Source organism: Leiobunum rupestre, chromosome 7, assembly GCF_980474605.1.
Source record: "Leiobunum rupestre chromosome 7, qqLeiRupe1.1.hap1, whole genome shotgun sequence".
Taxonomy (NCBI): domain Eukaryota; kingdom Metazoa; phylum Arthropoda; class Arachnida; order Opiliones; family Sclerosomatidae; genus Leiobunum; species Leiobunum rupestre.
In genome coordinates, this window is record NC_143390.1 from 21,149,788 (window position 1) to 21,169,772 (window position 19,985).

The window sequence follows — 19,985 nt, forward strand, 5'->3', positions numbered from 1 at the left end:
TTCTTCAAACATTTATGTTTTTTAGTCTAATGTTATGGTGGATTCGCAGTCTTATGTAAAGTTCTATTAGGCCTATTTTTTCTTTTGTGGATTCACACATTTCAGGGAATTTTATGTTGGTTAATTCTTTGGCTAGTTTCCGTGCTAATCCCGTGTCACCAGAAAAAGTGGGGAACTTTCCTTTGAATACAAACTCCATTTTGTTCAACAGCTTCGTAAAATAGAATTGAAATTAAATTTGATCCCCCATTACGAGAAATGTAGCAGCGCCGCGATATTTATTTTAGTAACGTATGACAGCCAGAGGCGCTACAGTCAGCAGGCGCACTTTACATATAAACGGCTGAGTCGGCTCTCCTATCCTTCCTCCATGGTTATACCTTAAACCTTTTTAACCTAGAAATGTTAGCCATCCTTTTCTTTTGCCTATTGGAATTCAAGATGTTCGGGAACATTTACTTCAGTTTTTCCCCAAGGTTATATCGTAAAGTGAGAGATAAATAATGTTTGGTAACAGTGCACTCGCGATAATAAAATAACTATAAAACTAATAACAAAAGTAACGGTGTTCCCACGAAGAAAAAAATATTGTTTAAACACAACTTTGTGTAAATATATAGTAGTATTTAAGGTTTATATATAAGGTAATACCAAGAATGTATTTATTTATAATCAGGGAGAATGAATATGTCGAGATTATTTTTCGCGTTTCTCCAATTCCACCCGTTGGGGCCCCCGGTATGCTCCTCCACTTTAATAAAATCAAATAATACTGCAATCTCATTGGTTCTTAAAAATTACGTTTTTCGACGAGATTAACGCTGCTGCGAGGACGCAAAAAATAAGACCGCCTCTTTTCCCCCTCCCCCCCCCCCTTAGCGTGACGGGGTTAGGGCCTCAACGTGTCCGTCGATAGTCTCGACATATTCATTCTCCCTGAGTATAAATAAATACATTCTTGGTAATACAGTTTTATAAAATACACGTAAGTAAACGTTTTTGGTGGAGCCGTTTATTTTGCCATTTCGTTAATTTCGTACAAGACTACCGTACAAAATTTGAATTCTGCGCCTGAGTTTGAACGTTCGATCCTTACTGTGTGGAGCCTCACTGATTTGAAACTCTTAGAAATCTTGTACTTTTGGCATAATGAAACGGGATAAAAAAGCAAACCCCTATTTTTTGAAGAAATTTAAAAACTTTCAAATAGCTCGTACCAATAGGTCTTCGAGCAAACATAAAGGCGCGAAACTCTGAAAAAAATAGATCTTCGAGGGAAAACTAAATAAAATGAAATAAAATAGCCAAAAATTCCAACGTTAGACCGGTTTCGTCCTATTTGGGACTCATCAGTACCGTGCGTGAAATATGGCTAGGATTATGTGTTTTCGAATTAAAGCTTTTGATACTCACTTGATTAAGGTGTATTTGTAAGCTGTTAGGAGTGTGCACCAAATAATTCGACCACTTATCAAATCCAATATTCGCTTATCGAATAGGTTCAAAATATTCGATAATATACGGTTTTATGATCGAATAATCCGGTATTTGAGAATGAGAGTAGAAAGTATTTGACAATTTGATAAATATCCACAAGTCGTTTTCCCGCATAAATAAGAAAAATGGATTGTATTAACATTTAAATTAGTGACGTCATAGTGTTTAGACGCCTGACTGTGACATCTCTTATTGGCTACATTACGGAAATGATCTGTGACGTCCAGATTTTATAGAAATAGAAATGGAAGTAAAACCAATGTCAAACCAAAATTGTCATTGACCTTGGAAGAAGCCTAGAAAAGTTCATATTAGAGTAGTTGAGGGAATTTGAAGCTCATTTTGGAGATAAGTACAGATAACTAGTAATAATTTTCCAGCTTCAATAACATTACCGCCAATTATCGGTTCCAAAAATTAGCACTGAATAAGGGAGCGCGTTATAAAAATTAGTATCTTGCTCAATTGCGATAAAATAAAAGCGCGTGTCAAAACTATTGAAGTTGCCTGTACTAGTGGTATTTGAAAATACCCTTACAAAATTAAAACTTGCTAACTGAGAATACAAGATTAGTTTTTACCTTTTTTAGGTATATAACTATTTTTTTAGTTGTTATTTAGACACTTTTCTTTAAGGTAATAACAATTAAATATAGTTATGAACGATAATATTAAATTAATTAAGATACCACGTGCTTAAATCGATCACCAAGAAGAATAAACTTGGACTGCTTCTATAGTACTCGGCTGTCAAAAGGTAAAACCTTATAACTCGATTTCGATGAATTTGAGAAAAACGCTATTTTATAATTTCGTTTGTATTAGGCGCATTTTTAATTCTGACGCTATTTCTCTTTATTTAATTCTTCTATAAGACATCCGAAATGAGTTAAAAAAAAATTCAGTTATGTTTCATACATGTTAAATTTCAATAGAAATTATTTAAATTTGTTTAACCTTGGAAATTTCAACTAAACTAAGTCTAATATCAAAGGTAAAACCTTATATATCTGAGATATAAGGTTTTACCAAGTTTATCACCATTCATAGCATAATATAAAAAAGGTAAAGCCTTATATCCAGGGCCGTTTTAACCTTTCCGTAGGCCCTAGGCAAAAACCTCTCATTTACCGACTTTTCGGACCTTCGTAGGCTGGAATATATGGAATCGTAGGCCCTTTTATCTCCTAAAATTTTCGTAGGCAGCATAGCCAGAAGCAGACGATCCAAAACCTTATAACTTTATGCAGTGGCTGCGTACGAAAAGGTAAAACCTTATAAGTTTATATAGTTATAAGGTTTTACCTTTGTTTTTTCTTGTTATTTTTAATTTTTCAGTAACTTATAAGGTTCGATTTTGTTTTCAGGATTTCTTTTTGAAAAGTCCAAATAGCAGTTTGATACACCAAATATTTATCTGCTATTTTTTGTGTTTAACTCATCTTTTGAAAAAATCGAGTTATAAGGTTTTACCATTTGACAGCCGCACTGTTTTCCACCTTTCAAGATTAAAATTTCTTAAAATTATAATATTTTAAAATAATTTTAAGTAGTGTACTAAAACTAGAGTCGGGGATGGTTAACTTTTATTCAATAGATAAAGCTCTCAAAATTATTCGTCAAATGTTTTGATCAAGTAATTTATATTTCTATATTATCCGATTAATTTTTTGATAAATTTGTAAAATTAATCGGGAAAACGACGTTTTTTTCGATAAAAAGCTCAAATTTTACGAATAATACATGTTTTTTAATCATTTTCCGAAATATTAACCGGTAAATTTCTTTGTTTACATTTTTTTCCCGAAAAAAATCAATTTAAACATGGATAATGATTAACCGTCCCCGACCTCTAACTAAAACTATCTTAGAGCGTAAAAGGTCTAACTAAATAAATATAGTGAATATGTGTATTGAATTTGTTGGTTAATAAGTGTTTAGTGGCCCGGTTTGAAATAGTATATTTGAAAACCAAATACTTTGATAATAAATTGAAAGTTTGACGTTTGGAAAAACTATATGGTATTTGATCAAATAACCGGCCCCGAGTTTAGCCTTCCACAAAATTTTATAAAATTATTCGTTCTTTGAGATATTCGATTTGGTATTCGTTGACCTTACTAACAAATTATATTTGATATTCGATTCGGTACCCCAAAAATTGTATTCGCATACCTTTTCAGGGTTAGTTTTATTCAAGTCAAAATTCAAAAAATCGTAACACAAAAAGCCTTCAAAATCTCATAGAGCTAGTAACGTAGATGGTTATCACCGATTTTGTTGAAACTCAGGGGTTCGGTAGACCTTATGGTAGTATGAAAATTGCCAAAGTGAAAAGTTGCAATGGGCTTTAGTTTTCCTATGGCAACCCAAAATGTTTTTGACCTCTCCATTTAAAAAAGCATGGGATCTTCTCGGTTACCCAAATTTTGTTAAAATTTAACCAAAATTGATCAATTTTAACCAAAATCATTGATCAATGTTACCCAAAATAGGTCAAATTCATCTTTTTGGGTATGTTTTGAAAATTTAATTTTTACAATTTTTTTAAGTAAGTAAGTACCCTGTAAAACCGAGAAAATCCCGTGCTTTTTTAAATGGAGATTTTTTTGTTTTGAGAGGTCAAAAACATTTTCGGTTGCCATGGGAAAACTAAAGCCCATTGCAACTTTTCCCTTTGACAATTTCCATACTACCATAAGGTCTACCTAACCCCCGAGTTTCAACAAAATCGGTGATAACCACCTCGGGTAGTCCCCTTGTAAGACCCTTACAATGTGATATTCTGTAAATAACCCAAAACTCGTATAGAGCCTAACGCCGCCGATACAACGCCGCCGTTGCTGATATTTTCTTTGGCGCCAAATCGCGGCCACCGAGTCATTTACTTATCGACGCTCTGCCGCCGCCGATAAATTTTGATTTCGCCGCCGAAACAATTTTGAGTTTTTTTCGAACTTTTTGCACCTTCGCCGGGTGATTTTCGTCAAAACGGCGCCTTCGACCAAAATAAAATCAGCGCCATGGTCTACGTACAATGGTCGATTGTCCGGCGAAGAGGGGGAAGGTCAAAAGAATAGGCGAGTGAGAAAAATATTATGACCTTCTTGCGAACTTTCCCATCAATTTAATTTTGGGTTTACTTTTAGTTTCCCGACGTCTACTCTGGCCGCTCTGGCTTATTAGTTTCCTGGACGTTGAACTCCCGCACTATGGAATAAACAATAAGCCTTTGTTTGCACTTTAGTTCCTGATAATTCAGATGGAAAATGATAATAATCAGGCCGATATTATATTTTAATCGGATAGAGGCTGTAGTCGGGTCGGGTATTAATTTTATATCAATTTTTCGGGTCGGGTGGTACTGGGAAATAATTTTATGTTCGTTTTCCGGGTCGGGTCGTACCGGGAATTAATTTCATCGGGTTGGGTCAAACCGGGATTAAACTTTATATTCATTTTCCGGGTCGAGTCGAACCGGGAATTAATTGTATATTCATTTACCGGGTCGAGTTGAAGCGGGTATTAAGTTTATATTCATCTTCCGGTTCGTGTTGAACCGGTTAAAAATTATTTTCATATTCTTACCGGTCGGGTCCGATATAATCTGTTTATTTTTTTTGTTGCCACGCTAAAGTTTAACATTAAAAACCAAATATAGAGAAAATATGCACAGTAGACGTGGTCAAAATCTAAAAATTGACATTGGGGCAGTTACTAAAAGGGGGTGGTCCGTCCCGGGCGGCACTTTTTTGGGGGTGGAATTTTCATAAATGAGCTATCCCTTTAAATAGCTATTGGAGAGAGATTGAAATTTGGTGTATTTGGCATTGGCGGAAAAAGGTCTAGCTACGCCATTGATAAAAGTGCAGTGATTTTAGTAGTAAAAGGATCCTCTAACCTTTAACAGTAGTAAAGGCTAGAAATATCGCGAGATAACTTTTTCGAATTCGATTTTTTTAATCAAATAGGATCTTCAACTTTCTCGAATGCGATTTCTGAATCGATTGTGCTTTTATACTTTTTGAATTCAACTTTCATTTGAGTAGGCTTTTACACTTTGTCAATTCGATGGTTTTAATGGAATAATAATTTAAATTTTTAGGATAGATTATTTTAAACGAATTGACTTTTCAACTTTTTCCAATACGATTGTTTGAATCTAATAGATTTCTCAGCTTTTTCCAATTCGATGTTTTAATCTAATTGATTTTTCAGCTTTTTCCAATACGATTGTTTGAATCTAATAGGCTTTTCAACTTTTCCCAATACGATTGTTTTAATCTAATAGATTTTTCAGCTTTTTCCAATTCGATGTTTTAATCAAATTAGCTTTTCCACCTTTTTTCATACGACATATTAATCGAATAGGCCTTCCAACTTTTACCGATTTGAAATTTTAAACTAGTGTATTCGAACAGGGACTGCGTTGTAGTGATGTTCGTTCCACCAGGATTGAGAGAGGGGAAGGCATAGATAAAATAACTTCGTATATAGATAGGAAACTACATGTTGTAGAAATGAGTGACGTGACGCCAGAATTTTGGCCGAAATCTGGTGGCGGCACAAGAATAATATTATTTGGTGAAGTTCGCACTACTCGAAGTCCGTACTAGAACCTTGGTGTAACGCAATCCCAATTGCAAAGGCTTAAGCGAGCTAATAAAAGTACTTTTTCTTGAACTGAGAGCAAATTTAAAAAATAGCACTAAAGAAATAGCACTCATTAAAGATTTCAAGTTTGTTTTAAACGCTATTTCTGGTATATTTGAAGACATTTACCTTGCAAAATACGTTTATTCCCAAAACTCCGACCTCAAATTCCTCAATACGTTCTACGCTCTTGAGAACACAGCCAACTGGTGCAGTCACTAGATGTCAGGGCAATCTCGTGAGAGTCAGTTTGCCCCATTGAAGTTTCCTATCTATATACGAAGTTATTTTATCTATGGGGGAAGCTTAACACCCAATTCGGCATGACTCAAAACCCCTCCAACGGAAATAACAGAGGCACTTCACCGAAGATCCTGTTCCGGTTCTACGTACCTTCAACGAACAAATATCGGTGGAATTGATGTCGGAAAAATAATTACCATATGATGAATTAATTACGGTAATTTGACGTTACAAATTGCAATTATCGAATAAGCTTGGCTTCAACTTTCATTAAACATTTATTTCCAATTTATTCGAACTTCATGGGAAAAGGAAACATTATTTGTTCTTGAGTTGATCATCTCTAATTTTCCGTAATTTTTAGTCACGTCTAAAATAAGGCACCATATACTTTTAAAACCATCAAAATATGTAAAAAATAATTGAATTTATTCGTAGTTGAGCAGCTAGAAACTGCTTCAAATTCTTCGTCTTTTCTATTATGTCTAATTAAGGCACAATTTTTTTCATCCTACACGCCAAACATTTGAATACAGGAGAGCGGTTCAAACGACAACGCGACTATATACTTCTAAAAACACACAATAGGCGCTTCAATAAAAGACTTTCTCCTCTGATAGAATAATTATAGTTGGTATATTACCAGATTCGTTGGTTAGCCACAAAAACCAACTACAAATTAACTAGATTCATTATTAATTTCATAAACGCATCAATCTCCTTAATTTTAATTTTACAAAATACAAAAACGAGGCAATGGCAAGCTACTACGCTGAAAAGCACCTCAACGACGCAATAGTTATCTGTTAGGCCTAAAACATTTTTTTTACATTTGTAAATAGTGACTATGTTAACGAGAGTCCGCTTCTCGCAACCCCTTATACCGTACGATTTTCTTTAGGAATCCAGTACTCCCTCCTCTCTACCTTTATTCCATAATTTGTATTTCCTTAGTTACCAACTCCACCCATTTTCGGGAGTCCAGCGAACTCCACCCTCGTCGAATATATGTTTTATGAGCAGTTGAACTGCGGAGCTGTCTCTATTTACAAGTGTGATTTTTTCTCCTTGACGCAAAAATTATCCGTTAGGCCTAGGACAGTTTTTTTATCCTCGACGCATAAATTTATCCGTTAGCCTTGGTTTCCACTAGCGCGCGTAACGGCGTATCACTCAACTTTCGAACGTACAAACATTTTGATCTCCTCGACGCGAAAATTATCCATTAGACCTAAGACAATTTTAGCTCCTCGACGCAAAAACATCCGTTAGACCTAAGACAATTTCATCTCCTCGACGCAAAAATTATCGATTAGGCCTAACAGTGGTTTTCCCCATCGGCGTTTTTGTCATTGCTAAATGGCTAAATCTTAAAATTTATTTTGCGCGTGAAAATACGCCGCCATATTAGGTTATAATATAAGGTAAATATGCCTGCTATACCTCACAATGTAAACGTACTGTCACGAGCAAAAACCTAATTTTTAAATCAATCAATTTTACTACGACCATAACTTATAAATTGTAGCTTGCACGTCCAGGCTCTATATATGAATACTTCCTAGCGAATCGCGGATTGATTTTTATTGAAGCGCCTATTCAAGCAAAAACCGTCAAGTCAAGCCGGTGAAACAAATATTAGCTTTGATCAAAATGGCTCGAAGAAAACGTGACAGAATGAAATCACGTTGTACGAGTCAATGTTTTGTCGCGGAGGACATTTCAATTGTCCAACCTATCGTTAGGTTATTATTGTTTTTTATTTGGCGTTGGCGTCAGCGTACCGAGCGTGCGTGGACGTGAACGCGGAGCTTGAACCCGATCACAGATACGATTGAACAATGGGCAGGGATTGAGTTGAAGAACCATTCTCGGCCCTCTTTCTTTGGTTTAGAACGTAGACGGACATTAAAATCGACGTCACCTGCACGTTAAACAAATAAAACAAAACTGAATGAGGGGTCAAAGGACTCCGCTACTTGAAAGAAATTATTTACTTGGAATAGGAGCAGCAGACCCAGAGCCACAATCCAAATCACTTTGTAATTATAGAACCACTCCACCAGCTTCTCTTTGCAACCGTTCTGGGCAAATTATAATGGGAGGACTGGTATTATTATATTGATACCATTATAATTCTATCATAAGGTCCTCATAAGTAAAGGTCTAGCATAGAGTCAAATGTTTACGGCATTGTCCATGCGAGGAGAAAACTAACGTACGACGATAGGGCAGTAGCGACATCTTCTTTTTAAAAATTTCTACATCTAAATTTTTTTCTTACTTTGTAAAGCAGCCACGCTCGGGTTGATAAAAGCCACACAAAACGCGTCTAAATCTCTAATTTGAAAAATAAATACCTTCAGAAAAACAACTCTACTTTCTAATAGCCAGTTTTAGGATATGATGAATCATTTTGCAAAGATGATAAGTGTTAATTTTAAGTTTGTAAGCGATAAAATTGTGAATAAGCCTTGGCTACAGAGGTAAGGGCTCGCGGCGGAGATTTTCCCCGCGTGGTTCTAAGTTTAAAAACATTCGCGCTCGGCTTCTTCGCATTCATAATGGATTTCGTTAAATTTATTTCAGAAATGCATAGTTGAGGACGTAGCCACTAGGAGGTGCAGATTTTGAATACCTACCTCTTAATAACGTGATCGTAAAACATTTGGCCTAGACCTTTGCTTATGGGGACCTTATGATAGTCTTATGATACCACCAGAAGTATAAGATCCATCTCCTTATACTGCAAAATTTTATACTTCTGATACCACTTTGGTAACCAACGTATCCACTTACCCGGTTAAGCCTTCTAACTTCGAGTATTTGTATGGTACTGGCTCCATTGTCGGAACTGGAGTCGCCGTTCTTATTCGATTGTTGAGCGTAGCAACTGTCGTCGATGGGGTCGCTGGTGTGAGCGAATTCTTTGGGTCCTCTGAAACCGCAGCAAGAGAAACTTTCCTGAACCAGGTTTTTGCTGGGTTGGTTCACTTCGTTCCACCCAGTCTCCAATATGTCCGCCATCTAAATTCGGTCAACATTGCATTAGTTTGGGTTCGTTTTATAACTCCAAAATCCTCAAGTATTTAAAGGCATATTCCCACGAACCAACATTTTTTGAGAAACATAGTTGCAAACCAAGTTGCTCCATGGAGAAAACATTTCCACCACGTGTGGCCCATTTACAAACGCATTTGTAGGCAAAATTTTACCGAATGGTGGTTTTGGTGACCAAGGCTTAGCTCCAAATATTTATATCTAATAGTCTTAGTCGATAGCTACGCCGCAAAATTTTCGTTTTCAAAACGAAAACATTTGTGAGAGTTGGCCGTTTTCGGTCTATCGAAATCTGACAGCCTTGCCTGCTTTCCGGCCTGTATCTCCATACCGAAAATGGCCGACGATTACGCCGCCAAAAATATTTTACTAAACTGATCGGCGGCGTTTTTGACCGTTATTTTGAATTATCGACAAAGACTATTGGTGGATTTTAAAATTAATTTTGCGCGTGAAAATACGCCGCCATGTTAGGGTATAAAAGCAAGTAAATAAGCCCGCTATACCTCAAAATGTAAAGGTATTGTCGCGTGCAAAAACGTAATTTTGAAATCGGTCAATAATTTTCGTACACATCTTTATAGTCACACAAATTTTAAGATATTATATTCGAAATATCTGCTTCGATTGTAGTTAATAGCGTTTACCCAATTTCTGCCGGAACTCCGAAAATATTAACTATTGAGTTACCATGGTAACCAACTATAGATAATCAGACGGCCAACTTTGATGACGCACTGTTCATCAAAATTGGCCGTGATAGGACAATATAGCGACCAATGGAAGTGGGTAAACGCTTCGTTACCAAACCGTCAATCATAAAGCTCTCAGAATTCGAATCTAGGTTACGAGGGTCTATGTTATCGTTGACAAAACTAAACATCATTTGCAGAGTCTAAGGTGCTTTTTTAGTATTACGAGCAATTTTCTTTGCTTCTTAAAAGGGAATACAACCTCTGGTGTTTCAGTCGGCCCCCAAAAGTTCCAATATTCGCCGCTTCGCCCATTTCCGGCGCTGCTTATTGGTTTGTTGCGAAGGTAGTTCCTAATATTGTTGGGGAAATGCAACGCGTTTTAAGCCAAACAAAGTTGGGCAATATAATTGGGAATAAAAGCTGGCTCGTGCTACTAGGCCTTAAAGGCCCTATAAATCTCGCATACATAGACGAAACAACATACTTCATCTACTGAGAACAAGGTAATAGTTTATCTCTTGTTGTTGGTTGAATGACTATCAGGTTATGTTGATAATAAACAAGTCGGCCCAGGCCGTAATATTAGTTCCACATCAGTGTATTCGAATGGGCAAAGCCATACACCCTTAGTAGACACAGGTAGGCAAACTAATACAAAGCTTTTGAGGCTTTGTGATTTCTTATCGTTGGATATATAAATTGCCACCCTAAGTGAAAGGGTGGATGCCGCCCACCATCAGGAGACCCGGGTGGGCAAACTAATATAAAAACTGCTGAGCCCATGTGATTTCCTATAGTTAGATATACTATTTACCATCCTATGTTAAAGAGAGGCCACCGCCCACCCTCAGGATACATGGGTGGGCAAACCAATTCATAAGCTGTTGAGGTCATTTATTGACTTAACTTGCAAGGTAATTTGACAAAAAGCTATATTTTAAATTTCGATCTATTTGTGGTAGAGCTATACGTGAACTTGTAAGTTAATATACCTAAGTTTTGCGAATGGTATACGGCAAAGATTATCGTAATAAAAATTTACCTTCATAGATATAAAACAACATATGCCCGAATGTCCCTAGTTTTTGGATGAGTATGGGAGTCCAATAATTAATAATGGCGGTACGTAAGTGTGTGAAGGGAAATAGAGTCTTCAATGCTTTAACTTTTTAAGCGTACGCGTGTTCTTAATAATATAATACCTTCTCCCGATAGTGACTTCAATTTATAATTGTTTCTCTATGGTTCTATTGCTTTTATTACCCAAAAGGAAGTTCGTCAGTGTGGATTGAACTCGTAGTTTGTCTTGAACCTTTTGTTTGGTGTAACTAACAAGTGATGAAGTTTTTTAATGTCTCTTGTTGATTTATTTAAATAAGAAAATAAGTATCTCATTGTGGGGCTTTTAGAGCATTTATAAGTACATATGGGGAAGAAGGCATTTAAAATTTTTGAGCTCGTTTATTCGAGTACTCACTTTCGAGCGAGGCATCTTAAGCGAGTATGCCCACCTACCACTGCTCACCACCCGAACATTTAAAATTTTCGAGCTCGTTTATTAGAGTACTCACTTTCGAGCGAGGCATCTTAAGCGAGTGTGCCCACCTACCACTGCTCACCACCCGAACATTTAAAATTTTCGAGCTCGTTTATTCGAGTACTCACTTTAGAGCGAGGCATCTTAAGCGAGTGTGCCCACCACCCACCTCCCACCACCCGACGCGAAGTTTGAGGTTCACTTGACCTTAAATTCCGAAAATATACGTAAAATAAGGCGTAAAAACGGACAAGAATTTCGACAACTTAACTAGCCAACTCCCCCCGCGCCGCTAAAACTGACGAGAATACAGTAGAAGTTCCGAACAAAAATTTTGGGAAGCTTCCAGTGGCCGAGAGCGTAAAGTAAATTTCATCAAATTTGGTTAAATTACTTGATTAACAACGCACCCCTCAAAAGATTAAATCCGATTTAATCGTGATTATTTTGATTAAATTCAATTTAATCACGATTAAGTTGATTAAATCACGTTTAATCATGATAAGAATGTTTAAATCTGATTTAATCATGATTAAATGATTAAATCTGATTAAAATGATTAAATCTGTTTAAAATGATTAAATCCTGATTAAAAAATTATATCGTGATTAGTATGATTAAATCGTACTTTAGTTTTGATTTTAATGATAAATTATCGATTCGACCGATTATATTGATTAAATCGTGATTAAAATTATTAAATCTAATTAAAAAGATTAGATCTTGATTAGAATGATAAAATTTCGTTTAAATCGTGATTAGATTTTCTAATCTTGATTAGATTTTTTAATTTTGATTACCCTGATTTAGTCATTTTACTATGATTAAGACGCACCCAAAATGGAAGTGACCTGCCCCTCGGTTAAATTGGAACATTTCTGGGGTAAAATTGTAACCTTTTTTGGGTAAAATAAGGAAAAAATCTTATTTTTGTTTCAAGTGGTCAAAAGCATTTTCGGTTGCCACGGCAATTCGAATGGGTAGTGCAACGTCTCCTTTTGGGAAATTTCATATCTCATATAGGTCTACATTACGCCCGACTTTAAACAAAATCGGCAAAAACACCTCGGGCACTCTCCTTGTTAGCGCCAAGCTTTGTTTGTGCGAACTACGTAATCAGGTCGATAATTTTGTTAGGTGTCAAGGAGATTTATAGAGCCTTTAACTTTTATCACACAAGTGAGTTAAAAGGTTTTTTCGGCGTGAAAGAGTCGGTATGGATTACTTTCATCCGGAGTATGTTGAGAGCCACGATCCCTCCAATTTCCGAGGCTACCGTCAGGACGGAAAGAACCAGAAACTGCGAAAAGAGAGGTGAATCAGAAAAAAAATCAACCATACGTGGAACGAGTATTTTCACCAGCGTCGCTACTAATAAGCGAGCAAATCAGTGAAGCAGTTTATAACATATTTCCAGAACCACAATTAAGAGCAGTACGGAAACAGTTCTTTGTCGCTTTCACGTTCTCTTACCATTTTCATGAGACATCCTCCCCTCTTGTACGAACCAATCCAACCAAAAAGTCCTGCGTTAAAAAAAACACTAGTATCATACAATGAATGTCTTCCCGGACGTGAAGATTTTTTGATAACGATAAGCGTTCTTTTAAAAAATGAAAATTATAAAAAAACGCCCTTAAAAAATGCCTTCGATGCAAAAATTTACGTAGGAAACGAAAAACAACGGAAGCCGTTTGTGTCGTCTTAAGTACATCCAGAAGAAGCCCATCGGGCGACTTACCAGTAATAAACATCAAGGAACCCAGCGTCAAAAGAACGTAGGAGAAATACTGCAAAATAACATGATGGTTTATTAAGAAGAGGCCAATAAAAATTTTCCACAAAAGATTAATTCAATAAGATGAATGGGTAGAGCCGTCTGTCTTACGCACCCACACAGAGTCAAGTTCACTCACCAGAGTCCCCGTGAAGAACCTCTTGACAGCCGGAGACGTCCCCAACATCCACATTGTCACCCCGAGCAAGGCGCCTCCCATCAACTGAAAGAGACAAGGGTCAAAGGGGCTCTCATTAATTCCTTCAACAAGACGGTTGTTCAATTTCAATGCCCTCAGTTCAGACGTTAATACGGACTTAGACGGAACCGATAAACGATATAATACGATAACAATTGAATGCCATTTTGGCGAAACAAATGGATCGCCTGATATCGGAATTTTAATTCTAATATCGTGATCGGTATCTCGTCTATGACCTCTAACGTATCTTCTTTAATGTCTATTTAATTGTATCACGAACACGAAAATGCATTATCTCAGCGTCGAATTTTCTTTTCCGCTTCGTCGAATTCGGAAATGGAAATAAACCCCTTAATTTTTAAGAATGGAATTTAAGGGCTAGTGTTAGGCCTAACGATTGGAACGGGACACTACTTGATAGAGGGTCAAACGCTTCTAAGTATACCGTACACAATCGGAAGTTCGTTGGCTTCTGCCTTAAGATACTTTAATCTTCGCGCGCATTACACGCTCGGTTGATTTCTAACGACAGTTCACGGAGGTCAGCATTTGGTACTTTTGTATAAATTCCTTACGGATGAATATATAAAATTTCCATCTATGAAAAAATATCCGATTGTAGATAATATAATTTCATCTTTAAATCAAATTAATTAATTAATCAGTCCTTTAAAACCGCTTTGAGGTATAACCCATTTTCAACTTGAAGGACTCGAAATAAGAATCTTCATTTCTTCACTCCCCCATTTAGAAATTTTTTGAGGTAACAAAAAACAACGTCGTTAATGACATCAACGGATGGATCGAGTGGGTGAGAGAACGACGGATAATGACCATTACGCCTTCTGGCATCCTTTACAAATTGCAATTCGTTACGGATAGAGTATTATAGGAACAGTTTCGTTCCACTTTGTTTTCGATACGCTACGAAGCTATCATATCACTGTGGGAACCCCGATCAACCAAGAAGAACGGAGCCGATAAACATAGCACCGTTTTGTTTTTAGGCAAACACATAAATATCTATTTTTAGTTCGAGTAAAACGAGTGGAATGATAATAAAGGCATATGTTACGATAGTGCTCGGCATTCGATTAATTTTTAGCCATGAATAAAATAAGCTCGGTGATATTTCAATAATATTTATTTAAATAACCAATAGTTGAATAAAAATTGTAAAATGTTTAAATAATCGAAAGTGAATAAGCCTATTATTTAAATAAAACGAACAATTATTTAAATAAATACCACTTTTATTCAAATAAATGCTTGGTTGCGTAAAAATATAATTTAATAAGTTAAAATGACAAACGTCTTTTAAATAAATCGGGAAATTTGTGGTTAATGAATAAACAATTCCGAGCACAATGTTACGAGGAGCCTACATTACGAGATGCAATATACTTTACACCAAGCTACGATTGATAGCTTTTCAGATCTTCCACGTTTTGAACAATAAAACGACGCGAAGTCAATGTACCCCAAAACATTCTTGAAATGCTAGTAAAGAAGCTATTCAAATGGCGGATATTATTATTCCCTAGCTCGATAAATAATCTACAATACATACAAGTGGGGAATACGTAAAAATCTGAAAGTGAAATAGGGAAAAACTATTAGAAAGCCGCTATAAGTTCATTTTTAGTTCCACATCTATATATATGTATAGAGTGTAACTATTATTTTCGTCAGATAGTTGTGAAGGGTCGTTGTTGACGTTGTCCGCGTCCACATTTGCAACAATCTCCATGTCTTTTTATCCGGTAAACATACCAATACCATTGTTTTAGGGTATACTTAATAGGGTTTTCTCTACCCGCCAAACCCGGTTTCGCTGGTTAAAAGTAGTTAGCGTCGATTTTTCAGCCTCTTTCATATGACCCTCCTAAAACACTTTTAATACGTAGTCTTATAAATTTGGATCCAATTGACTTTTAAATTCAGTTTTATTTTTACAATGGTATGTTTAATTTCAATATGCAGGGTGACCAGACTTCCTATATTTCCTATATTTTCAATGTCTTCCTATAAATTCCTTTAATTTTACCCTATTTTCTATATTTTCATTCATTTTACTGGTTGTACTATTTTGAATTTTCACCAAACAATAGCTGTCATAATACACAAGAATAATAACTTTGGTTTTTCCGTGTAGTATAACCCAAAAACCTTTCGTCGTCGTGTAGCCATATGTATCCTCTATTTTGCCAATGGTGTTTCCTATATTTTCCTTTATTTTACGTATTTTGTATCCTATATTTTCCTTTATTTTACGTATTTTGTTTCCTATATTTTCTTATAATTCGCGTACAAATTTCCTATTTTTCATATAAATTTTTCGTTTAATTTCCCTGGTCACCCTGAATATGCCCAAATATCTACATGCCCGATGTGGAACTATTATTACGGCCTTGGCTGACTTGTTTATATTAAAATATTCCGAGACCGGTGACTCGAGAAAGGACCCGTAAAAAACAACGCTGGTAGAAACCGGTTTTTCCCCATATTCGCCATTCTTCGGCTACGGTTATAACAAATCCTCGAGAATAATGGGAACAATAGTCGGGGAGTCCCTGGCCTCGACCTCGTCTCACCCACTACGACACTCTCTCATCGCTGGATGGACGTTCTCTAATACAGTAGTAGGACTCTAATATCGGTTTGCAGCGCGAGATAAAAGTACCAATACGGTGAAGTTCGCGTGGTTTATATTTGTCTCTTAGATCGTTAGGGTCGACCTACTATGACTTAGAAGGCCGCTACTGCGCGAATCGTGGGCCTTTTTACGCGCAGAGGAAGTGATCGCGGCTTCCCCATCCTGTCGCTGTTCAAATTATTCTTTTTTATATCCCGCTGCAGTTTAGGCCTACTCCCTGTTGGCGAAATTAATAAACTCTCCTCTTGAAAAATTGTTAAAAGCGACGGTAACGGTGAGGCAAATTGAACGTCGCTGAAAAATGGTAAACCGTTACTCACGCCGGATATTAAATTTGAGATGCCATTGTTCCCAATATTTAAAAAAAAATACTCAATAACCTTCTTTTACACTTGATTTAACGTTTTTTAACGGTGTTATAAGTGTTTGCGATTAATATTCTAGAAATATGGTACGCCTCAGTGGTTTGCAACGAGATCAATCGTCCTGTAAAGTTTGTTAGTCACTAAATCGAATGTACCAAGAAATTGCAAATATGTTACAAATTTTTAACTCCTTTTACACCTGATTAGAAATGTATCTAGATTAAAATAACGTAAAATTATATTTGAATACGTAAGTAAATTTTCGGACATTTTCACGGTGAAAATCTCTGGCGTTACTAACACACGAGTCTTTTAAATTTTAAACATTTTCGTGCTGAAACACGGATTCAATAAGCTCTTTCGAGGTTGGCCAACCAAATTGTACCCCCGTGAAAAGCGCGCTACATTCAATATCGACGCAAATATAGCGAGGGCCTCTCACGCTACCATTGTAATTAATTTTGGCACCTTTTTTCCGCGTACAGCTGCACGCGCTGGGAATATATATCGAAGCTAAATAACAATTACATTTTCGCATCACGCGGAAAGTGGCGTTCCACATAAGATTATAACAGGCGTTGCTAAATTAACATTTCACGACCAGAGCTAACTGCTGGGAATTGGTTATTTCTCGATTAAAAATGCCCCTTGACCTCGGAGTGTCCCAGATTCGGCGCGCACAATGAGAATCAGGATGTGTGTGAGAGCGGCCATTTTAGCCGATACGCGTCATAAGGAACGCGAAGAAAGGAAAAAAAAAGAAGTTAAAACCACGATTCGTTCACGAAAAATTAAAGAACCATTCAATGAGACGAGCTTTTTTTCTTAAATTTTTTTTTGGTCCAGAGAATGATTTCCCACATATATATAACGGGCCTAAAAGACGTGGTGTTCCACAAATTCAAGCAACCGTATAATAAAGAGGATATTTGTTACATTTCGGATGTTTTTGGATGGCATGACTAAGACCGATAACGAAATGCCCCGAATGAGAAAACAATGATCTCTTTGAGATCTCAACTGGTGACATCGAATCGTATTAAAGCCAAATGAGAAAATGTCTGGGCCATCTGACTCGCTAGTTTAAAATAAGTCCGTTGTTGGTTTGAAACCGGAAGATTTGGTCTGATTAAGATTAATATTGTCCCATATAAACAAATTCTCGAAAGGAAGTATTTTACGGACATATTTGGGATAACCGGAGCAAAATTATTTTAGAGTTTTCTTTAAATAAAATACGAAACCAAATTACATAATGCCGGTGTATTACAGTCCAATAAATGGAAGAATAATAAAATTTAATAATGACGGAAACTAATTTTGGAATAGGGTGTTATTATATCTTTGTCATTTTCTTTGATCACTGAACCAAACCGAATATCCGCGTTTCTGCGAGAATTTGTTTGGCCGATAATCAGCGAGTAATTGTTTCAAATGGTACACAATACGAACCACGTAAGTTTATTGGGTCACCCTGTTCACAATGTTCGTCGACTCAACAAGAATTTATCGTAATCGTATTATAATCAACCGGTGAAATGCGGCGTGACTTTGATCTATGCATAAAGTAAGTTATCCCACCGCGGAAACTCCGTAACGTGCTCGTTTTGACAGTTCTGTGACTCAAACGTCAAACGTCTACTCGATGTTTCCGTTTATACCATACACACTTACACCATTAGTATATGCCATTTTAGGGAGGTTAACGGTAATAGTTAGTGTAGGGAGCTGTTGGCTCGCGTGGCATGCGGGGCTTGCCACCACCCTCCTACGCATTGTAACCCGGCCACCTGAATTAATGGCTTCAGAAGTCGCTTGATGACTTAGGCCTAAGGTGGTGCCTTGGGTATTAGCCTAGCTGATTATTCTTTCACCGAGTCATGCAATCACAATTGCACATTTTTTCAATATCAAACTAACAAGGAGACATCCCCAGGTTTTTCTATCGCTTGATGACTTAGGCCTATGGTGGTGCCTTGGGTATAAGCCTAGCTGGGGTATTTTTAGTATATGTCATTTTAGGTAGAAAGCGACCATAGATGACAAATCGGCCACACGCGTTTAAAGACCAACCATATCCAACACCGTTATCTACGGGCCACCATTAACCCGAGGGTTCGCGTGTCATCTTCGAAATAACGCTAATAAGCAAAAAAACCAGGATACGTACCCAAGTGAGGAAAGCCATGAGGCAGACAATGTGGGAAGCGCAGCTTCTACCTCGAGCCATGACTGTCTTTGTCGCGGTTGACACGTGATTCCAATATAACGTAGAAAAGAAGTTGAGCAGAGGCGACTGTCTCCGAAGACTGTACCTTTAAATCTTTTTAAATCACGGTCGGCTCGAATCTGGGCGCGCTAATGGAGCCCTCCCGGCGGCCACGGGCCCGAGGCGCTTTCGTCATTACGAGGAGATCGGGACATTCCAGAGGGTCGATGTCAGGTGCTCGCGAGGGAACCCCTCTCTCTCAGGGACTCTCCGTCGCTGGAATGTTTCGCCGTTCGAAATTCACTCGCGATATAATAACGAGACCGTGGACAACGGCGGAAGGCTGTTGACTGCGGCGTCCTTACTTAGCGAATAACTTCCCGGACGGGAGTAAAAAGAGAAGCAGAGGGGGGGGGTGGACCATTTGAATCTACCGCGATCACATTCGCAGCCGAAAGAAGGGAAAAAGTTATTACGAAGAGAAAAGGGGAGAGGGAGGCTTTTGGGGTGCCAAGTACTCACAATCGTGACGCCGTTCCGGAAAACTACTTAACCGTAACGACTTCGCAGCGTGTACTGTGGAACTACAGAGCTGTACGCAGCTGCGACGTATGCGGGCCCCCGCAAATAAATAAACGCGCCGACAATGGACTTTATTATGATCTTCAACATTTCAAATCTCTAGCGTTAATTCGCCAAATCTAAGTTTATGTTGGCTCAGCTGTCGTCAGCGAAAGACGGCGATTGTTATAGTTGGGTAAATAAAGAGTCGATGACAAAATGAACGACTGAACCAAGTTTTGATGATTACGAAACTGGTTCTCGTGACTATACTATTGATCTATTCATTGAACCTTGATTTAAAGAAAACCGGTTCGAGTTACGGCGGCGATAATTATCGCAGCGTCCGTCGCTTGCCTCCTAAGAATATTTAATTAGCGTAAAGTTTAGAATTTAAAAATGAATGCGTTGTAGATTATTGACGGGCGTTGACGAGACATTCACGCTTTCTGAATATTTTCAAAGAGATTCGCAATCTAGCGTGCGATTGTCGAGTCCGCCCTGGCCCCAACCACTTTCAAATAAATAAC

General features: G+C 37.3%; 1 protein-coding gene across 1 annotated transcript; it reads right to left on the minus strand.

Annotated features, from left to right (window-relative positions):
• Positions 1-6,743: 6,743 nt before the first annotated feature.
• On the minus strand, positions 6,744-19,985 carry LOC149935104 (tetraspanin-18B-like). Its single transcript, XM_090181004.1, has 8 exons — positions 18,856-19,985; positions 13,602-13,685; positions 13,427-13,475; positions 13,159-13,211; positions 12,911-12,985; positions 9,193-9,420; positions 8,391-8,477; positions 6,744-8,317 (listed from the first exon to the last, which is right to left on the minus strand). The coding sequence occupies exons 1-8, from the start codon at positions 18,913-18,915 to the stop codon at positions 8,216-8,218; spliced, it is 738 nt and encodes a 245-aa protein (XP_090037130.1). The 5' UTR covers positions 18,916-19,985; the 3' UTR covers positions 6,744-8,215.